The following is a 21,834-nucleotide window of genomic DNA, read 5'->3' as shown; positions in this document are numbered from 1 at the left end:
ACACCTCATCCACGCCTGTAGCTGCCAGTAGCTCCTCACAGGATGCTAATTGGTTCGGTCCGCTGCTGTTCTCACACAAACACATTACTTCAAGACTGACAAGATGGATTTTTCTTGCTTGATCTTGTTATATTGTGAGAATTCAGTTGGCATGCAAGGTAATCTCAGGAATGCCTTGAGGGAATTTCTTCACATTTGGCACAAACATCCACTGGTTAAAGGTCCAGGTCAATGTTACCTCATGTCTGTCCATCCCAGTCGTGTGAACGCGATATCTCAGGAATCTTTTCAAATTTAGCATAAATGTCCACTTGGACTCAAATAATACAGGGTAATGTAATATTTGAGTCAACACTGTGGAGTCCTTTCGCTTCTGGGCTCCAACATCTTCCAGGACCGCTCATAAAAAAAAGCCCAGCAGAGGATGTACTTCCTGCGGCAGCTGAAGAAATTCAACCTGTCAAAGACTATGATGGGGCACTTCTACACTGCCATCATTGAGTCCATCCTCACCTGCTTCATCACCATCTGGTATGCTGCTGCCACTGCTAAGGACAAAGGCAGACTGCAGCATATCATCCACTCACTGAGAAGGTGATTGGCTGCAATCTGCCGTCTCTCCAGGACCTCTGAGGCGGACAGGAAAGATTGTAGCCGATCCCTCTCACCCCGGTCACAAACTGTTTGAACCCCTCCCCTCTGGCAGGAGGCTGCAGTCCATCAGCACCAAAACCAAAAGTCACTAAACAGAAAGCTGAGTTTGTTCTGAACATTTTGATATGAAACACATGGGGATCAGTTTTATGTAACTATCCTAAAAAGGTAAATTTAAGAAGATATGTGAAAATACCCTTGGACCTCAGAGGGTTGAAGCTCAGATAAAGATAATGTTCTAAAGCACTAAATTACATTATTCCAATTTTGTACATTCTGTACAATGTAGAAGCTTGTGATTTGGTTTAAAACAGTTATCAGTTATTGTTGAGCTATTTAATTAAAAACATTAGAATATCAATATTAGATATCTGATAGATTTAAGCATGTTTCATCTGAACATCTTATGAAAAAGTAAAATTGACATAATTTTACCACTGTGTCCTGTAAGACACTCAGATATTCAGAAAAGCTGTGTAAAGCTGCCACGAATAGTTCCAACAATTCTCTTCCTGCATATCAGACTTTTGGAGAGACTTAAATAGCCGATCATGAAGTGACTAGTTGGGGTAAAATGTGTTGCCAGCTGGTCCCGGAGCCAGGCCAAACTCAGCCCAGTTTTTTTTCTTCAAATTGAACTAAATCAAATTAGTGTCAGGGAATGGAGGCTGTTTTTCTACAGATGCACAGATGCAAAGCCTTGTTTAGCTTAATCACAATAAATTTGATGCCAGCCAACAATATTTCTCAATCTGCATCGCTCCCGGAGAAGGTGAGAGGCTTTATTCGTTAGCAATCAAATAAACATGGAACACAATGAGTTTAGAAGACGGCACACTTATTTAACTATGCTTGGGAGGACCAGCTATAGACCTACAGAAAGATAAAATCTCTATCAAGGCGATGCCACTTTTCCAGGTCTCACCTCTTATGATGTGAGTTTGAGAGTAGGAAATAAAGTTAACATTATGTTCATGCAGTTAATGTTTAGGTTAAATCTATTTTAGGATTATAACATGAGTTTATGGGGTTGTGATTTATACATCAGTGAACCACACTGGTGAATTGGCTGACATGTTCCTTTATGAACACACACACTGTAGTTTCTTTTGACTTAATCCCACATTATCCCACCCTCACTAGAACATCAAATGTCGATTAATCCGCTGCTGAAAATACCATCAAATGCACTATTTCCTCCTGTTTGTTTGATTAACACTGATTTAGGAAGTTAAATGGTAACTACCGTTTTTTTCAACCTGGACCCTATTTTCCTATGCTTTTTTGTGTAAGTGACTGATGGGAACAACAATCTTTGACATTGGTCCAGTATTAAATGAGATCGGCAGCGGCGAAATAAGCTACAATGTAAGTTAATAGGGCAATTTTCCAGCTTGTATTTACCTTCACAAAACTGCTGTTTTACCACTGACAGGCTCATATTAATATTCTAAGTGTCTGGCAACATTATGGAAAGGATCCCTTCAGAGATAGACCTTTAAAACCTCTTTGAGACCTTTCTGTTTAACCAGAAAGCTCTGAAGTCGCTAGCGCTAAACCCACCAGACTCCATTTTAAAAAGCAATAGTTTTAGCATTCATAGAGCCAACATATTTTCACATGTAAATCGGTAAACTATTTGTTTTTCAACCAAAACTAGAGTTGTGTTTGTTGGAAAAGTGGTAAGGCGACCCAAAATGGCTTTTCATAGTTTTATTTTGTTTGTCGACTTTGAATGAATTGTATTTTACGTTGCTAAAATCACTGTTTATTTACATGAGTCTGGTGGGTTTAGCGAATGCAATTTCGCGAATGTTTTTATGTTAAAAAAAAGGATCTTAAGAAAGGTCGACCTCCTTAGAAATCCTTTCCATAATGTTGTCAGACACTTAGAATATTAATCTGAGTCTGTCAGTGGCAAAACAAGCACTTTTGTGAAGGTAAATACAAGCTGGACAATTGCCCTATTAACTTACATTGTAACTTGTTTTGCTGCTGCCGACTGCAGCGATCTCGATTACTGTAAAGCAAGACCAATGTCAAAGATTGTTGTTCCCATCATTCACTTTGACACAAAAACATAGAAAAATAGGGTCCAGGTTGGAAAAAAAAAACAGTATTTACCCTTTAATACGCCGTTTAAGAAAAGAAAATTATACATTTGTGACACATTTTTAAAACCTCTCCGTGAACCATCACCTTATCGTGGTGGAGAGGTTTGTGTGTCCCTATGAACCTCAGAGCTGTGTTGTCTGGAGCTTGGTGCTCCTGGTAGGGTCTCCCTTGGCAAAATGGTTTCAGGTGACGGGCCAGACAACGAATGGTTCATAAACTCCTATGAGTCATCGAGGAAGAGGTGAAGTTACCCTGCCCGGAGGAAGCCCGGGGCCCCCGTCTGGAGCCAGATGACCAGATGGAGGGCTCGTCAGCGAGCGCCTGGTGGCCGGGTTTGCCACGGAGCCCGGTCAGGCACAGCCCGAAAAAGCAACGTGGCACCTCCCTCTCCAACCCATGGGCCCACCACCTGTGGGAGGAACCGCTGGGGGTGGGTGCGCAGCCACACAGGTGGCAGTGAAGGTCAGTGGCCTCGACGGACCAGACCCGGGCGGCAGAGGCTGGCTCTGGGGACATGGAACGTCACCTCTCTGTGGGGGAAGGAGCCGGAACTTGTGCTGGAGGTGGAGCGCTACCAATTAGATCTGGTGGGGCTTACCTCTACGCACCGTCTCGGTTCTGGAACCATACTCCTGGATAGGGGTTGGACTCTTTTCTTCTCCGGAGTTGCCCAGGGTGTGAGGCGCCGGGCGGGTGTGGGGATACTCACATGCCCCCGGCTGAGCACCGCTACGTTGGAGTTCACCCTGGTGGACGAGAGGGTCGCCTCCCTACGCCTGCGGGTTGTGGGGGGGAAAACTCTGACTGTTGTTTGTGCATATGCACCAAACAAAAGCTCGGAGTATTCGGCCTTCTTGAATGGAGTCCTGCATGGGGCTCCGGGGGGGACTCCATAGTTCTGCTGGGGGACTTAAACGCGCACGTGGGCAATGATGGAGACACATGGAGAGGTGTGATTGGGAGGAACAGCCTCCCTGATCTAAATCAGAGTGGTTGTTTGTTGTTGGACTTCTGTGCTAGTCATGGATTGTCTATAACGAACACCATGTTCAAATATAGGGATGCTCATAAGTGTACTTGGTACCAGAGCACCCTAGGCCAAAGGTCAATGATCGATTTTATAATTGTCACCATCTGGTGGTGAGTTGGGTCAGGGGGTGGGGGAAGACTCTGGACAGACCTGGTAAGCCCAAACGGATAGTGCGGGTAAATTGGGAACGTCTGGAGGAGGCCCCTCTCCGACAGACTTTCAACTCACCCTCCGGCGGAGCTTTTCGTGCATCCCTATGGAGGCTGGGAGCATTGAATCCGAGTGGACGATGTTCAAAGTTTCCATTGCTGAAGCTGCGGCGAGGAGCTGTGGTTTTAGGGTCTTAGGTGCCTCAAGGGGCGTAACCCACAAACACCGTGGTGGACACCGGTGGTCAAGGAAGCCGTCCGACTGAAGAAGGAGTCTTTCCGGAATATGTTATCCCGGAGGACTCCAGAGGCAGTTGCAGGGTACCGAAGAGCCTGAAGAGCTGCAGCCTCTGCCGTGAAAGAGGCAAAGCAGCGGGTGTGGGAGAAGTTCGGAGAAGACATGGAGAAGGACTTTCGGTCGGCACCAAGGTGCTTCTGGAAAACTGTTCACCACCTCAGGAGGGGGAAGCGGTGAACCATCCAAGCTGTGTACAGTAAGGATGGGACGCTGTTGACCTCAACTGAGGAAGTAATAGGGCGGTGGAAGGAGCACTTTGAGGAACTCCTAAATCCAACTATGTCAGAGGCAGAGCTGGAGGATGATGGGGGATTGTCGTCAATTTCCCTCGTGGAAGTCGCTGAGGTAGTCAAACAACTCCACAGTGGCAAAGCCCCAGGGATTGATGAGATCCGTCCAGAAATGCTTAAAGCTCTGGGTGTGGAGGGGCTGTCTTGGTTGACACGCCTCTTCAACATTGTGTGGAAGTTTGGGACAGTACCTAAGGAGTGGCAGACAGGGGTGGTGGTTCCCCTGTTCAAAAAGGGGGACCAGAGGGTGTGTGCCAATTACAGGGGTATCACACTTCTCAGCCTCCCTGGTAAAGTCTACTCCAAGGTGCTGGAAAAGAGGGTTCGGCCGATAGTCGAACCTTGAAGAGGAAAAATGCAGATTCCGTCCTGGTCGTGGAACAACAGACCAGCTCTTTACTCTCGCAAGGATCCTGGAGGAAGCCTGGGAGTATGCCCAACCGGTCTACATGTGTTTTGTGGATCTGGAAAAGGCGTATGACGTAGGCGTAGGTCCCCCGGGAGATACTGTGGGTGCTGCGGGAGTATGGGGTGAGGGGGTCCCTTCTCAGGGCCATCCAATCTCTGTACGACCAAAGCGAGAGCTGTGTCCAGGTTCGCGGCAGTAAGTCGGACTCGTTTCAGGTGAGGGTTGGCCTCCGCCAGGGCTGCGCTTTGTCACCAATCCTGTTTGTAATATTTATGGACAGGATATCGAGGTGTAGTCGGGGTGGGGAGGGGTTGTAGTTCGGTGGGCTGGGGATCTCATAGCTGCTTTTTGCAGATGATGTGGTCCTGATGGCATCATCGGCCAGCGACCTTCAGCACTCACTGGATCAGTTCACAGCTGAGTGTGAAGCGGCTGGGATGAGGATCAGCACCTCTAAATCTGAGTCCATGGTTCTCAGCAGGAAACCGATGGAGTGCCTACTCCAGGTAGGGAATGAGTCCTTACCCCAAGTGAAGGAGTTCAAGTACCTTGGGGTCTTGCTCACGAGTGAGGGGACAATGGAACAGGAGATTGGTCGGCGAATCGGCTAGCGGGTGCGGTATTACATTTAATTTATCGCACCGTTGTGACGAAAAGAAAAGAGAGCTGAGCCAGAAGGCAAAGCTCTCGATATACCGGTCAATTTTCGTTCCTACCCTCACCTATGGTCATGAAGCCTGGGTCATGACCGAAAGAACGAGATCCAAGGTACAAGCGCTGGTGGCTGGTGTCTCCCTTAGAGATAGGGTGAGAAGCTCAGTCATCCGTGAGGAGCTCGGAGTAGAGCCGCTACTCCTTTGCGTCGAAAGGAGCCAGTTGAGGTGGTTTGGGCATCTGGTAAGGATGCCCCCTGGGTGCCTCCCTAGGGAGGTGTTCTAGGCACGTCCAGCTGGGAGGAGGCCTCGGGGAAGACCCAGGACTAGGTGGAGGGATTATATCTCCAACCTGGCCTGGGAACGCCTCGGGATCCCCCAGTCGGAGCTGGTTAATGTGGCTCGGGAAAGGGAAGTTTGGGGTCCCCTGCTGGAGCTGCTGCTCCCACAACCCAACCCCAGATAAGCGGACGAAGATGGATGGATGGACATTTTAATAGATTTTTATTAGCTTTTTCGAACTCCTCCTAAACCATGCGACCGATCGGCACGAAATTTGGCAGGTAGCATCTCTAGATGGGCCTGACAAAAAGTTAATAAAAATGATTTTGATCGGATAAAAATTGCGCATATTACGCACAAACAAATTTGTGTAGCTAACTATGAAAACACCAACTTTGCCATATCTCAACCAAAATAAATGCTATCAACGCCAAACTTTAGATTCTTGTTTGTCGTGACCTTCTGGAGGTCGCTCACGTGTTTTACAAAAATTGGTCACTAGGGGGCGCTACAAGTACAAAAAGTTTATATCTCATGAACCGCTCATCCGATTTTTACAAAATGTGTTGGGTACCATCTAGGGCTACTCCTGAGGCCAACCCTAGAGTGGGGTACTGAGGGGTCAAAGTGGGCGTGGCCTATGGGACCCACGTCTAAATTTACTACTTGGACTAACGTGAACAACTTTAAATTTACAGGTAGATAGACAATGGGTCATGGACCACACCTACCAAAAATTACATGTGGACCACTAGTTGGCGCTATAATGTTTTTTTGCTTTTAACTCCCACATTACACATCGCACATTAGAAATCCTTACATCCACGTCTTCCTTAAATCAAGCTGAATCACATGATATAGGCCACGCCCATTTCCGCTCAAAAGTTTTTTCGCAATATCACGCAATGCGCAAAACCAACTTTTTCAAACTCGTCCTAGGCCGTGTGACGGATCAGCATGGTAGTAATTTTGCTACGTTAAAGTATGCGCATTTGACGACCAAACAAATTTTCATAGCTAGCTACCACACACGTATCATATCATATCTCGGCCAAATTAAATGTTATCAGCAAAGAACTTGAGATTATTGTTCAACATCTCACTGCGATGGTCTGTACCAAATTTGGCGATGATCGGCCTTAAGGGGGTGCTATAAGCAACGTTTATTTGTTTTGGCCAATAACTATGAATTTAAATGGGAAATTTGCAATTGCAATATCTCTGCTACAGTAAATGCAATCAACACGAAGCTTGTGATGCTAGTTCGGCATGCCGCTTGGAGGCTCTCTACCAAATTGGGCGAAGATCAGCCATTAGGGGGCGCTATAATCAACGTAGACGAGTTCTGGCCCTTTTACTCAATCTATGTTAATGGCATATTTGCAATGGAAATGTACCACAGACCTTGCAGCTCACACTTATCAATATTTACTGATGTTTGCCTCCTACCGTTAGGTTTTGGTTTTTGCTTTTGCTTTCTCCTCTGGTTTTTTACAATAAACAAACTTCTTAACCCACCTGACAAAGTTTCTACAACCTTCACAGTGGACAAATTCAACTCTTTTCTCTCACTTTTTCAATCCAAAATCAACACCATTCATAGGCGCTGATACCGTGCAAATAAACATTGCAGTTGGTGCTAAGTGGAGCGTCTGTCATAGTGTGATTGGTTATGTCGGTGGCATCGATTCTTAATTTTCCACGAAGCACCCACGGAGGAAAACATAAATTGGCGCCTATGACGCCATTTGCAACAACTTGACCACCTCCCCTGCTCCTTTAACCACCACACCTGCCTCCCCCCTCCACCCTCTCGGTCACTCTCTCATTTCTTTCTGCTGTCCCCTGCGGTCAGGGGGGTTAAGAAGTTTGTTTATTGTAGAGAATTCTTAAAGTTAGTCTGTATATGCATGGAGGTGAACTATTGACCGCTACGTTTGCAACGGCGACGTACCGCAGACGTCGCGGCTCGCGCCTCTCCATATTTACCAACATTTGCCTCCTCCCCGCCCAGCTTCGCGTTCTGCTTTCGCGCGCTCCACTGGGTGTCAGGGGCGACTGGCGTGGGTGGCTTGGGCCCCGTCATAACTGCTTGCAGTTCTAGTTTATATTTGCGTCAGGTAATGTTCAGATTAGAGGGTTACAGTTCAGAATCAATTTATTCAGTGGAAGGTTCTTACAAGGGTAGGAATACAAGTGCTAGAGTGCGTGTGTGTGTGTGTGTGTGTGTGTGTGTGTGTGTGTGTGTGTGTGTGTGCGTGCGTGCGTGCGTGTGTGCATGCATGCGTGTGTGCGGCTATACGTGCGTCTAGCTGACAGAAGTTTCTGCCTGTGGAAAGACAACCACTCCCCACTCCAGTTCTCGTCTGTTCTGTTGAAGAAGTCAAAAATAAACATTTCATCCTCTGTCAGGCTTTGCAATGTGTCGATTCAATCCACGCCTCTTGAATCTTTGATTTTCCGGCATTCCTATAATGATTAATAGCTTAATCTCAGGCTGGCTAATGAGTTTTATCAGGAGCCGCTGGTGATTAATTAGCGACAGCAAAGAGCATGTCACTGCTTTATTCTGGTTATCCATTTCTTCAATGCTCTAAATCTGTTGTCTACAAATAGATAGCTTAGCCCCAAGTGACATTTTTAAACAGCTTTGAGCTTTGTAAGAGTTCCAACTTTACAGTCTGTGGTCAAAACAGCACAAACACATGGCCCTTTGACAGTAAGTGTGGTTATTCAGTATGATGTTGATTCATTAATCTCATAGACAGAAATGTCTATGCTAATCACTGTCAACATCATGATTATTGTGCTCCTCGTCAGTCTGAGTCAGCCAGGAAATCGCATCTCAGATGATTTAGAATATTCTGTAAATATTAGTGATGGCAAAATGAAGCCTCATGAAGCTTTGTGAACCATTTTATTTATTTTCTGAGGGCACTAGATGGCGATCTTGGTTTAAAGAAAAAGGCCCAAGGAATGGCAATTCAGAGAGGGCCATCTAGAGGGCTCAGAAAATAAAGAAAATGCTGCATGAGGCTTCATTTGGCCATCACTAGTAAATATTAAAGAGAAATTCTGTTTTTTTGTCAACATTTTTCTGATATTGTGGTCCATTGTGGTCCATTTGTCGTGATAACATTTTATTTAACCCCTCTCTTTGAGAGTTTTGGGAGATGTGAAACATGGGTAAGAAAAGCATTATTAGAAGCAAGTAGAATCAGCTTTCCAAAAAAACTTTAATTTCATCTTAAATGTAGTCTATATCCACGACCTTCCACTTCCAGGATTGTTCTGTTGCTGCCGGAAATTCCGCCGAATGTCCCTCTTTTCGGCTGGATGCCCTGAGGCTATTTAGCAGCGGCTCCAGGGCTCCATGCAGCGCTTAGCACTAGTGATGGTCAAATGAAGCTTTGCGAACCACTGTCATTATTTTCTGAGCTCACTAGATGGCGCTCTCTGTTCAACAAAGGGTTGAAAACACACTGAATTGTAGTGATGGTCAAATGAAGCTCCGCGAACCACTGTCTTTATTTTCTGAGGTCACTAGATGGCGCACTCTGTTCAAAGAAAAAGGTTAAAGGAATGGCAATTCAGTGTGTTTTCAACCCTTTGTTGAACAGAGAGCGCCATCTAGTGAGCTCAGAAAATAAAGACAGTGGTTCGTGAAGCTTTATTTGACCATCACTACTTAGCACTGCCCATGACGATTGTGATTGGTTTAAGAAAATTCATTCAGCAGCGCTGTGGACTACTCAGCCTGTGTTGTTTAGTGTCTTCTCAGGCTCTGGAGGGAGCTAAAAGAAATTATCTCAGCAGGGGAATGGACACTACCCGTGGTGGAAGAAGTATTTAGATGTTTTACCTAATAAAAGTAGCAATCAACAGTGTAACAAATACTGCATTCAAAATCTATAAAATCTATTCAGAAGTATTATCTGTATAGAATCAAAAGTAAAAGTATTTGCAGACAAATGGGCCGATTGTTCTATCATTGTATTTTACATCATAGGATTATTGGTACTGATGCACTCATGTGTAAACTGGAATTATTTTAAATTCATGACATACTGTTACAGTTAAATTTTTAACAAAATGTTATGAGCTCATTATATGTTTTGTACGTAATACTTCAGCAAAGTAGTTACTAACACAGTCGCTGGCAAATGTAGTGGAGTAAAAGTGAAAATATTTCCCTCTTAAATGTTAAATGGCTCGGAGATAAGACAGCAACTTAATAATATTATATATTAATAGTGATATCTAGTGTCGGCAAAAAAAGTTGCACATTTACGATCCGTTAGTGTAGTTAGCACACATTGGCTCAGAGGGCTATCTTGGCTTGTTTACTATTATATTAACATCACTGTCACCCTGAACATCCCAACGAACGCCCCGCCCAGGCTTTATGATTTAATTATCAATAAATATAAGATGATATGAACCACAAGATGTCCCCTTGTCGATAGTCACATTATTATCCTGGCAATGGTTTCCTCAGGAGCAAGGAAACATGCTGCCCCTCATGAATTATGTATCAGTCTTTCTCAGTAATAAGAAACTTGGTTTGACCGGGAGATGTCATGGCCGTCTTTGTGCAATTACTGTCATTTTAACAATGTAGGAACGGATTGTGAGGTATACTATGCCTTCTTGCGTTCTGATGGGCAAAAGAGGTATGTTTGTATGTAGGGTGTGTACAAAAGTGGTGTTGGCATGTAGGTTGTGACCGCGTCATTCACTGCAAGACAGAGTTTAAAGGTGAGGCCAGAGAGGGCAGGGAGTGAAGTGCATTTATATCCACCTGTCTTTTATGCACATTGAAAACCTAGAAGGAAAACCATAAAAGTCACTGAAATGGTTCTAAAGCAGGTTGAGGTGGACGTTAGATACATATTTGATTCTTTGTGTCTCCTGTTACAGGCTGAACATTGGGAAGAATGACATTTTGACCTTTTATGATGGAGATGACCTCACAGCTAAAGTACTGGGTCAGTATGGAGGATCAAAGTCCCGATTTAAGCTCTACACCTCCACCGCAGACGTCACCATCCAGTTCCAGTCAGACCCTGCCACCAACGTCTACGGCTATGGCAACGGCTTCATAGTCCACTTCTTTGGTAAGCCATAGAACCAGTGCTCAGAGATATCTCAGCCACATAGAGATTCAAACCTCATTAGACTTCATCAGAGAGCTTTGCCATCTACTGTTTTGTCAGTATGAACAGTTGAGCTAATATTCAGAATCTTTACATTTGACAAGTCCAATGTCAAGTATTCAGGGGCTCTAGGAGTTTAATCACTGAACATCTAAGGCCCTATTGAAATTAGTGTTGGCCAAGTTACTTTCAAAATTGAATGCATTCAATATTACTAGTTACTTTCAGTTGAAAGTAGCCCAATAATTAGTGATGGCCAAATGAAGCCTCATTAAGCTTCATGAAGCATTTTCTGTATTTTCTGAGCCCTCTAGATGGCGCTCTCTGTTCAACAAAGGGTTGAAAACACACTAAATTGCCTTTTTCCTTAAACCAAGAGCGTCATCTAGTGGGGTCAACAAATACAACTAGTGGCTCATGAAGCTTCATTTAGGACATCACAGAAGTAGTTCTGATGAAGCACACTGGCTGCTTTACTACACCCTTTTGTTTGCCAATACTTTGTTTCAGCACATAATTGACACAGACAAATGAGAAACAACACGTTAATGAGCTTTAGAGGTGTTGGTAGGAGTTTTTTTTTTTTTGTTCTTCGAAAGGCAGGGCAAGGCTAGCTATTTCACCCAGCTTCCAGACCTTACACTAAGCTATGTATGCAGTAAAAAGGTAAGTTAGGCAAAATGAAAGAGAGGAGGAGGGAATTTGGTTTTTGCAGGTATTGGACCTAAAAATGGAAGCAATATAAGGCTGTCCCTTGTGTTAGCAGGGCCTTTCCATCAGCACCATGCTGTAGCCGGCACACTATATCTGATAAGAGTTAATGAATTCAGAGGGAAGGAAAGGCTACAGAATACAGATGATCGACAAAGAGGAATAAAGGAAGGAAAAGCTTTTATTATAGTTTCTTCATGGATCTCATTGGTCGAATGTAAACACAAGACAGCAACATGGGCAATGACAGAGAATGTTGCTTTTCTATTGCCCAAGTGAAATTACTTTGGTGTGTTTGTCCAATTAAACTCTTAAGCAGAGGGCCTGAACCTGCTGCTGTGTGCCAGGGAATGAGCAGAGCAAAGCCAACAGGCCCGGCAGGTTACAGTTACCCCACAGGAGAGATCATTTTGCTGGAAAAATAATGTCCCATGAAGGTATTCCATGGATTCAAGCTCTAATCAAAAATGTATCTTTATGGAACAGTTATGCTCAATCTAGACAGATGCCAATTATAAAAGGTAACCAAAGAACATTAAGTCTAATTATTAGGGCCCGAGCACCAGTGGCCTGCGGTCGACGAAGGCCTTATTGAAACTGAAGGAATTGGTATAACCCTTAATGAATCGCATTTTTTAAGGGCTTATGGTGCTCGAAAAGTCACCATAATTTCCACACACGTCATGACTGGTGAACAATTTGATATTTTATAAGTTTCGTGCTCGGGTGTCACAAAATGGATCAATAGAAGCTTTCAAAGTAAAAGCTGCCTACTTTAACTTTCACGTAGACCAACGTAAATTGGTGCACACGAACTGTAACCCGATCGACTTCAATTGACCTCAAAGATGAAATGTTATCAAAAGCTTGAGTTTTTGTCCAATCTGCCCAAAATTTCTCATGCTTGATAAGAGTCCATGCCTGAGGACAACAGCATGCCAATATTGATTCATGGTCATAGTGCCACCTGCTGGCAACAGGAACTCAGCCTTATATGACAAACGTCCTCCGATTTACATGAAATGTACAATGTGTTGTCTATACTTTATATTAAGCAACAAAATGCATGTCTTATGCTGCCCCCCATACTTTAGTCACGGCCCTGTTCTTTACCCACGCCTACTTTCATAACTAATGATCCATTTGACGTAGACTCTTGTCTCTGTGTAAGGCATCATTGCAATATGCAGTCCTTTTTCATTGGTGACAGTTTGCCACGCCCCTTTTATAACTCATGACACAAGAAGTGGGACAACAACAATTTACAAAACACCATTTACAAAGCCACACAGTCCACACAGGAAATTAAGTCTGACTTGTGTGCACAGTGTCTGACGGTCGCGCAAATGCAAGGCTGTGTCAACCGGCATATTGCGGTAACCCGGACGCACGGGAAGGTGTAAGGGGACATCCATCGCTGCTTGCAGCTTTAATTATTAGACAGATAGACAAATGTTTACTACAGCAAGAGAAACGAGACAAATCTTTGGTCATTAATCTGTAACGATGATCCTGAGAGACATCTAGCGACAGCTGAGCTTTGCGGACAGTGTCAGAATATAGGTCCAAATTCTCCTAGGAAAGTTCCATTTTAAATACATTTTAAAGAAACAGTGCAAACACTATGTCCACATTTTTTCATTTTTTAACAGCACAAAATCTGTAAGATCACTTTTAGTGCACAGTGTGGAAGAGCCTTTAAGACCGGCAGGGTGTGCTTGAAACAAAGTAGTTCACACATAAAAAAGTAGTTGTGTGAATAATGAAAAAAGAGAAGCCACAGTCCCCCAATTCTGTTGTCAGAAAAATGCTGTTGGAAGATCTGACAAGAACATAATTTTAAGCGGATGCTGGCCAGTTTAGACTAGTCTGTTTGCTGATGTGTGAGGTCAAATGAGCCATCACTGTCAGAATCTTTCAGCCTTTCATAACTTCATGCTATTTCAGAAACCTTTCCAACGTTTTTCCAACATAAAAACAGATATAAATGAAAATAAAACAGATAAAGATTTTGAAGATATTTTAAGAATGAATAACAGCATCATCTATCATCTTTAAGCAGCGTCAGTCTAACACGATTGAATATCTAAAAACAAATTATTAAAACAGAAGGTTTTAGGATAATCAAGATCACAAAGGTTCATCCCCTAAAGAACGTGAGTGAGTCAGATTTTCATGGCAATCTGCAAATGACACGAGATGAAAAGCTGATTTTTTAGCATGAGAGTGGCTCTTAAGGAAAAAGTTCACAGAGTAATCAAAATGGTAAGGGTTGATCCTTTGAGGAGCATGAATAATAACATCATGAAATGCATAAAATGCCAAATAACTTTCCTAGTGATGTGACACTTATATTTACTGTAGCTACTTCTTGTGTACAAATAGTAGAGGAAATGACAGAAAGTAATCATCCTCTTGATCTTAAGAATCATCCTCAGGGGACCCTGAATACACAGAAATGTCCTCACAAATTAGCCAGCAGTCAAGATTTCTTGCTATGAATCACAGTGTTGGGCAGACATTATTATATGTATCTACTCAGCCTTTAAAAGCTTATATCCCTCAAACCTTACATTCATTTCTTAATTTCCTGTCTTCCTTGCTTCCTTGCTTCCTTGCTTTCTCTCTCCCACCCTCTGACCTCCCTCCCCACAAACACACACCTGCAGAAGTAGCTCGTAATGACAGCTGCCCTGAGCTTCCAGAGATTTCTAATGGCTGGAAGAGTACATCTCACCCTGAGCTCGTTCAAGGCACTGTGGTGACCTACCAGTGTTACCCTGGTTATCAGGTGGTGGGTGCCGAGCTGCTCATGTGCCAATGGGACCTGACCTGGAGCGGCGACCTACCAAGCTGTGAGAGAGGTCAGTATACAAAAACACTGCCTCCACGACTGAATTATGCACCTAAGATGAGAAAGATGGTAGATGCAAGCTCAGAGAGTGTCCATCTTGCTTTTAGCACCAACAAGAAATCTAATTCTAAACTAATAATTACAAGAACCTTATTCGTGAGCCTTCTGGGACATGCGTGTGCATGTGTGTGTAGAGGTAAGGTGACATATGATGTGTGATGAAGCTGTCCCTGAGCTTGGTGGTGCAGGCCTGGTGGTGTGGGCCTGGGTGCTGCGGTACGGTCTGCAGGACGGCAGCAGGCAGAACAGTTTGAGGCTGGGGTGGTTTGCATCTTTGATCCGTATGGCTTTCTTTCTGCACCGCTGGGTGTCCTTAGGGTTAGGGTTAGCCTTATATACCAACATAGACCACAAAGAAGGCCTACAAGCACTCTCTCACTACCTGAATAGATTTCCCACAGGAAGTACACCACATACCAACTTCATATTAGGACTCACTGAATGGACCCTTAATAACAATGTTTTCCATTTGTAAAATATAATCTATATCAGTAACTGAAAGGCACAGCAATAGGAGCTTGTTATGCACCGAGCCTAGGCAATCTATTCATGGGCCTATGGGAGGAGCAGTACAGTATATATATTCCCCCCACAACCAGTTTTAATGACAAGATAAGGTTTTATGGCCGACACATAGATGATCCTATATTCATTTTCTCAGGTACTGAGCAAGAACTATTATTACTTCATGGATATTTGAATTCTAAGATTAACAACCTGAAACTGAGTTTACAGTACGACTTGAGCAGATTACTTTCTTTGAACCTAATCATATTGAAGCACAATGATGGACACCTCCATACTGTCATGATTCGAGAACAGTCAGCAGGAGAAGAACGAAAATGCAGACGAAGGACTGATGCATTAAAATAATTTAATAACTTAATAAAAAACGTTACAGAGTCCAAAAACAGACAGGAAACAAACAGGAACAGTCAAGGACAAGGGCTGATGAACAAAGGTGGAAAAACACATAAGACAGGAAGTCAACAAGCCGTAACACAAGAAAAGTGACCCTACAAAATAAAAACAGGAAACTAAACAAAACCCAGGATCATGACACATACTACTATTTTCTTGATTACTTATGATTAACTTTCTAAACCTAAATATAGTATTGTGTTAGAATTGACCTACTGATTTACACAGTTAATTATCCAGTGCTACCCTGATTGCCTGGCAGCCTTGATACAGTATATCTGTGAGCTGTCACTTATTTGTAGATGCCCTGAGTTAAAACGCGTAGGAGCTAAGCCCATTATTTATTTTTGCAAAGCAGTGTGCCTTGGGATTTTTGGCTTGTGACTTATTGATCACAAAGCTAAATAGAAGAGTAGTTTCTAAAACCCACATATATTCAGTGGTATAAAAACAAAGAAAAGCAGTAAATCCTCACATTCCACAAGATGGGATCAGCAGTTATTTGCCATTTTTGCTTGATAAATGACACAAAATGATTATTGATTAACAACGTTTGAAGGGAGCTGTGGCTCAGGAGGTAGAGCGGCATGTTTGAGAGCGGTGAGAGTGAACCAGAGCAGTAAAGGTGTGGGCAGTGAGAGTGAACCAGAGCAGTAAAGGTGTGGGCCGGACAGCCAATGAGTTGCCATTATTGGTGAATTACAGTTATGTCTAAAATAATTCCTTTTATGCTAGCTACTGTATTTACCATTTGAGATTTTATTAGTGTCACAATTATCATTGTGCATTACATCTACTATATAGTAAAACAATTCTCTTGGCATGTACAAGGCAATGCACAAATTACAGTCATGTTTAAATGGTGACGCAAAATGGTTTGCATCTTTGATCCGTACGGCTTTCTTTCTGCACTGCTGGGTGTCGTTAGGGTTAGGGTTAGCCTTATAAGTGTCCAAATTCTCAATTTACTACTCACTATATAAAAACTATGGAACGTCTGTTAAATAGAAAATAACAAATGAATGGATGAACGTGGAAGTGATTTTGGACACCACAACACAGTTTTTTATTACTTTTTATTCATAGCTTTGTCACAGACTACTAATTAAAGTAATGTAGGAAAAGAAGAATGACTGATGGTTTCTCAAAGAGACAATGTTGCATAATAATTAGCTACATCCGATCTACACCTAGTTTGGATCAACAGCAGGGAAGCAGCTCCAGCAGGGAACCCCAAACTTCCCTTTCCCGAAGCACATTAAGTGATGTGACTTTGCAAAACAGGCCTCACCAAATCAATAAGACTGGTTTTCATTAGGTTATTGCATAAAAACACACACACACACACACACACACACACACACACACACAATCTAGCAGCTGATCAGCCACACTGGCAGCAGACGGGGATCTCGGCTCCAGCATGGCTGACATCCACCCTGTGTTTCAGTCCTAGCTGGCCCCTCTCCTGCTGGAACCAGAAACGGCCTGACTGGATGCCGGGACAGACACAACTAATTTCTTAATCCTGCCTCTGTGGGCTCTTGTAATCTTGCTCAGACAAAGAGGGCAGGACTGTCTAATATTTTCTTTACGAACAGAGACCCCTGATACTCATATAGCAATGAATTATGAGGCGTGTGTGTGTGTGTGTGTGTGTGTGTGTGTGTGTGTGTGTGTGTGTGTGTGTGTGTGTGTGTGTGTGTGTGTGTGTGTGTGTGTATATATGTGAGTGTGTGTGTGTCTCATCTGTTTGCAGCTAATCTTACATACTACTTGACCCATCAGTCTAGTTTTTTGTGCACATTTATGACTGTATGCTCAAGGACCTCTTGTGGTTGCAGCGATTCACAATTTGACTTCTCTGTTTTATACCATCTTTGGCTGCTGACTCCTTACGGTACAGATCCATTTCTCCGACACGACTGAAGCGTGGCGTTGCGACGTCATACATCCATGGTTGATGCTCTACGCCCTTGGCCGGCTGATTGGACGAACGCATGACGTGGGTCTGGCTGCTCGAGAATTTCAACTGAGTGTCATGGCGGCGCATTGAGAATACGATCTAGTATTTTACGAAAATAGTTCACCGAAACATGTTTCTGAAAACATTTTAAGCGAGAAATAGGCCATACAGTTGCTGAATCTGTCTTCATTTCAGATCGACAAAGGTTAGTTTGATTTCTAAAGATTTTCATCTACTTCTACTGGATAGTCGCGTTCAATGGAATCATTTGCATAAAGATGGGCATTGGCCAGCTTTTGGACTCGCAGCATTTTTTCAAATGCAGCGCCCCCTTCCCGGAATGTTTTGTGTGCATGTTGAAGTCGCCTAATGTCACCCATAGGAATAGAGTGGAACGCGGCGCGACAAAATGGATCAGCGCCGTTACTCTTAAAGGAGAACTCCGGGCAATTTTTACATTAATCTTGATCGCTATAAGTATGTGAGTACTGTCGATAGCAAAAAAAAAATGAGCCGAATCGGTGCTAGCAACATGGAGCTGCTGCAGCTAATGCCGAGAGCTGCCACTTAGCTAAAACGGCAGTTTTGGGGGCATATCATAAAGAGTGCCTTTGTGCCTCTTAACAGACACAAAATGCAATATAAATGTCTGTGCAACATGAACAGGGCCCTTACATGACAACAAGATGCGTTTTCAACTCAGACATTGTTTAAATTCACCTACCCTGTTAGCTGCTAGCTGCCGTCTGGGATGAGTGAGTGTGTTCAGCCCGGCTTCGGTAATAATCATCAAGCAACAGTTCTGTGTGTATTTGTAGCATATATATATCCATTTTTTGTGCGATCCATCTGGCGTTGGTGAATAGTAGTCTCTGCAGTGGCGAACTGTGTGTTAGTTTCCTTAGCCAGGCTAGCAGGCCCGACCAGCATCCTTCTACTTCCTCCGAGCCGACAACAATCCACGGGGGCCCGCTGGTCTGGTGGATGTCCTCCAGAGGACAGTTCATGCTTTCGCATGGCGAAAAAAGTTTATTTCCCCCTCAAAAATAGGTAATTGAGCACTGTAGTGGTTATGATCATATCAGTGACTATGTAACTACATGGAAACGGGCCAAATGATGCCTGTTTCTTGTAAAGTAACAGCGTTACAGAAGGTTGGCTGTATTCTTGCGCTGAAGTCCCGCGGGAATTCAGTTTTAGCAGGAAAAGGTAAACAGCAGTGTGCAGATCGGAGCTTAGTGTGTGAAGAATGAAGAGCGGAGGTGTTCACAAGGGTAGAAGCTTGGAGTAACGTAACTATGGAGCTAGAGCTAGCCTTCAGTAACGCTATTACTATTCCGATTTATGTTTTCCTTCGTGGGTGCTCACAGGCGCACACCCTTTAAAAAAAAAAAAAAAAGTAGTCAAAAATTCTTTGCATTTCAGCCAAAACTCATCTACGTTGCTCCACTTAGCGCCAACTGCAATGTTTAATTTTAAATGAATGTAGCCTACTGGCAGTCTGGCACACGTGGGTGCTCAGTATTTTCCAAACCCATGGTATCGACGCCTATGAATGGTGTTGATTTTGGATTGAAAAAGTGAAAGAAAAGAGTTGCATTTGTCCACTGTTAAGGTTGTAGAAACTTTGTCAGGTGGGTTAAGAAGTTTGTTTATTGTAGAAAACCAGGGGAGCACGTGAATACAAAAACCAAAACGTAACGGTAGGAGATAAACATCAGTAAATATTGAGAAGTGTGAGCTGCAAGGTCCGTGGTACATTCCCATTGCAAATATGCCATTAACATTGATTGAGTAAAAGGGCCAAAACTTGTCTACGTTGATTATAGTGCCCCCTAATGGCCGATCTTTGCCAAATTTGGTACAGAGACTCAGAGTGGCATGCCGAAGGAGCATCACAAGTTTCATGTTGATTGCATTTACTGTGGCAGAGATATTGCAATTGCAATTTTCCCATTTAAATGCATTGTTATTGGCCAAAACAAATAAACGTTGCTTAAAGCGCCCCCTAAAGGCCGATCTTCACCAAATTTGGTACAGAGCATCGTAATGGGACGTTGAACAATGATCTCAAGTTATTTGCTGATACCATTTAATTTGGCCGAGATATGATATGATATGTGTGTGGTAGCTAGCTAGGAAAATGTGTTTGGTCGTCAAATGCGCATACTTCTTCATACTACGCAAAATTCCTTGAGTAAGTTTTGGTCAGGTCCATCTGGAGAAGCTACGTACCAGGTTTCGTGCTGATTCATCGCACGGCCTAGGACGGGTTTGAAAAAGTTGGTTTTGCGCATTTCGCAATATTGCGAAAAAACTTTTAAGCAGAAATGGGCGTGGCCTATATCATGTGATTCAGCTTGATTCAACGAACACGGTGATGTAAGGATTTCTAATGTGCGATGTGTAATGTGTAAAAACATTATAGCGCCACCTAGTGGTCCACATGTGGAATTTTTGGTAGGTGTGGTCCATGGCCCATTGTCCATCTACCCTGTAAATTTAAAGTTGTTCACATTAGTGTAAGTGGTAAATTTAGACGTGGGTCCCATAGGCCACGCCCACTTTTACCCCTCAGTACCCCACTCAAGGGTTGGCCTCAGGAGTGGTCCTAGATGGTACCCATCAAATTTTGTAAAAATGTGTGGTAGTTCCCTTAGACGGGCAAGCAGCCTTCGTCCCCGCCTTCCTCGCCTCCTGCAGCCGACCAAAATCCCCCGAGCGCCCGGTGGTCTGGTGGATGTCCTCCAGAGGACAGATCGTGCCTTCGCAGCGAAAAATTTTAGTTTACTTCCCCCTCAAAATTAGGTAATTGAGCACTGTAGTGGTAATGACCATATCAGTGACTATGTAACTACATGGAAACAGGATAAATGATGTCTGTGGCTAGCACAATAATAGCGTTATTGAAGGCTAGCTTTAGCTTGTGCTTGGAGTAGCTGCTTCATCTGGCTGTTGCCCCTCTGTCTCGTTCTTTCCAACTCTTGTGAGGCTAGTTCTTCATCTGTATACTCGGGTTCGAATAAATAAGGACGACCATCAAACTCAAAAGGCTCTTCCGTGTGTTGTATATCTGCTATAGTCTCCATAGTTACGTTACTCCAAGCTTCTTCCCTTGTGAACACCTCCGCTCTTCACTTTTCACACACTACACTCCAATCTGCACACTACCAAAGCCCGTCTACAGAAAGCCGTTCCACTCCCTATTAAGCCCCATTGTACCGAATTTGGTTGCAGTTCCACCAGAGTTCCATTGGGGGTGATCGCGGTCCAGTGCAAAATTAATGGGACTCTATGGAGCTAGACGGCTAAATTTGTCTCTTTCTCCTGATTGTCGTTGAGAAATCTCAGATTTGATTGTAGTTTTTGCAAGTTCAACATGGATTATAGGTCGAAAGTTGAATGAACGAGTACTTATGTCCTTTCGATTTCTTACAGATTGAGTCGTTGTTGCCCATAACACACTAGCATTCTGCTAATGAATGCTGATTGGTCAGTGAAGGACTGATTACGATCGGAGATCCCGCTTGACGGCATCCGAAGCAGAACCAGAATGTCAGAGTGAATGTTTCGGCGTGGTCTTTAAAACATTAGCAAACCTCTTTCTAGCACGTGTATTGACAGGGAGAGCCTAACCTGTTAGCCGTGTTGTCGATGCTTTGAGAGAACAAAGGAAGCGACTCAGAGCTTCAGTATCTCTGGCCGTATATGTGTATGACTTCATTGACATTTTAAAAGGCTGTTTAGAATTGTGTATTTTCTTAGCCTCCCCTTTCGAATGCAACATTCAAATTACTAGACAAAAAATTATATCCTGAGAAAAGTGGATTTTGAGGGGTATAGCGCCATAGAGTCCCATTCATTCTGCACTGGCCTGTGAGGATGGAACTCTGGTGGAACTGCAAACAGTTCAGAAGCCGGAAGTAACGAAAGAGTGCGACTTCTTCCCTTATTAGAAATTCTTTGACACTACTGTTTACCTTTTCCTGCTACAACTGAATTCCCAGGAGAGAGTGCGAGGCTACAGCTAGGCTTCAGTAACGCTATTACTGTGCAAGCCACAGACATCATTTATCCCGTTTCCATGTAGTTACATAGTCACTGATATGGTCATAACCACTACAGTGCTCAATTACCTATTTTTGAGGGGGAAATAAACTACAATTTTTCATCGTGAAGGCAGGCGTGGAAGGCGGGACGAAGGCTGCTTGTGTGGCTAAGGGAACTACCACGCAGATCGACACTGCTAAGCCTCCTAGTCACCAACACCAGATCGATCACATACA

General features: G+C 43.6%; 1 protein-coding gene across 1 annotated transcript in view; it reads left to right on the top strand.

Moving 5' to 3' along the window:
• Positions 1–21,834, top strand: part of sez6b (seizure related 6 homolog b) — a 218,763-nt gene that overhangs the window by 176,609 nt on the left and 20,320 nt on the right. The window contains exons 9-10 of the mRNA XM_078244986.1: positions 10,801–10,997; positions 14,417–14,611. Coding sequence (XP_078101112.1) covers positions 10,801–10,997; positions 14,417–14,611 — 392 coding nt within the window. The remainder of the gene's footprint in view (positions 1–10,800; positions 10,998–14,416; positions 14,612–21,834) is intronic.

This window comes from Sander vitreus, chromosome 3 (genome assembly GCF_031162955.1).
Source record: "Sander vitreus isolate 19-12246 chromosome 3, sanVit1, whole genome shotgun sequence".
NCBI lineage: Eukaryota > Metazoa > Chordata > Actinopteri > Perciformes > Percidae > Sander > Sander vitreus.
This window is presented reverse-complemented; position numbering and strand designations above follow the sequence as displayed.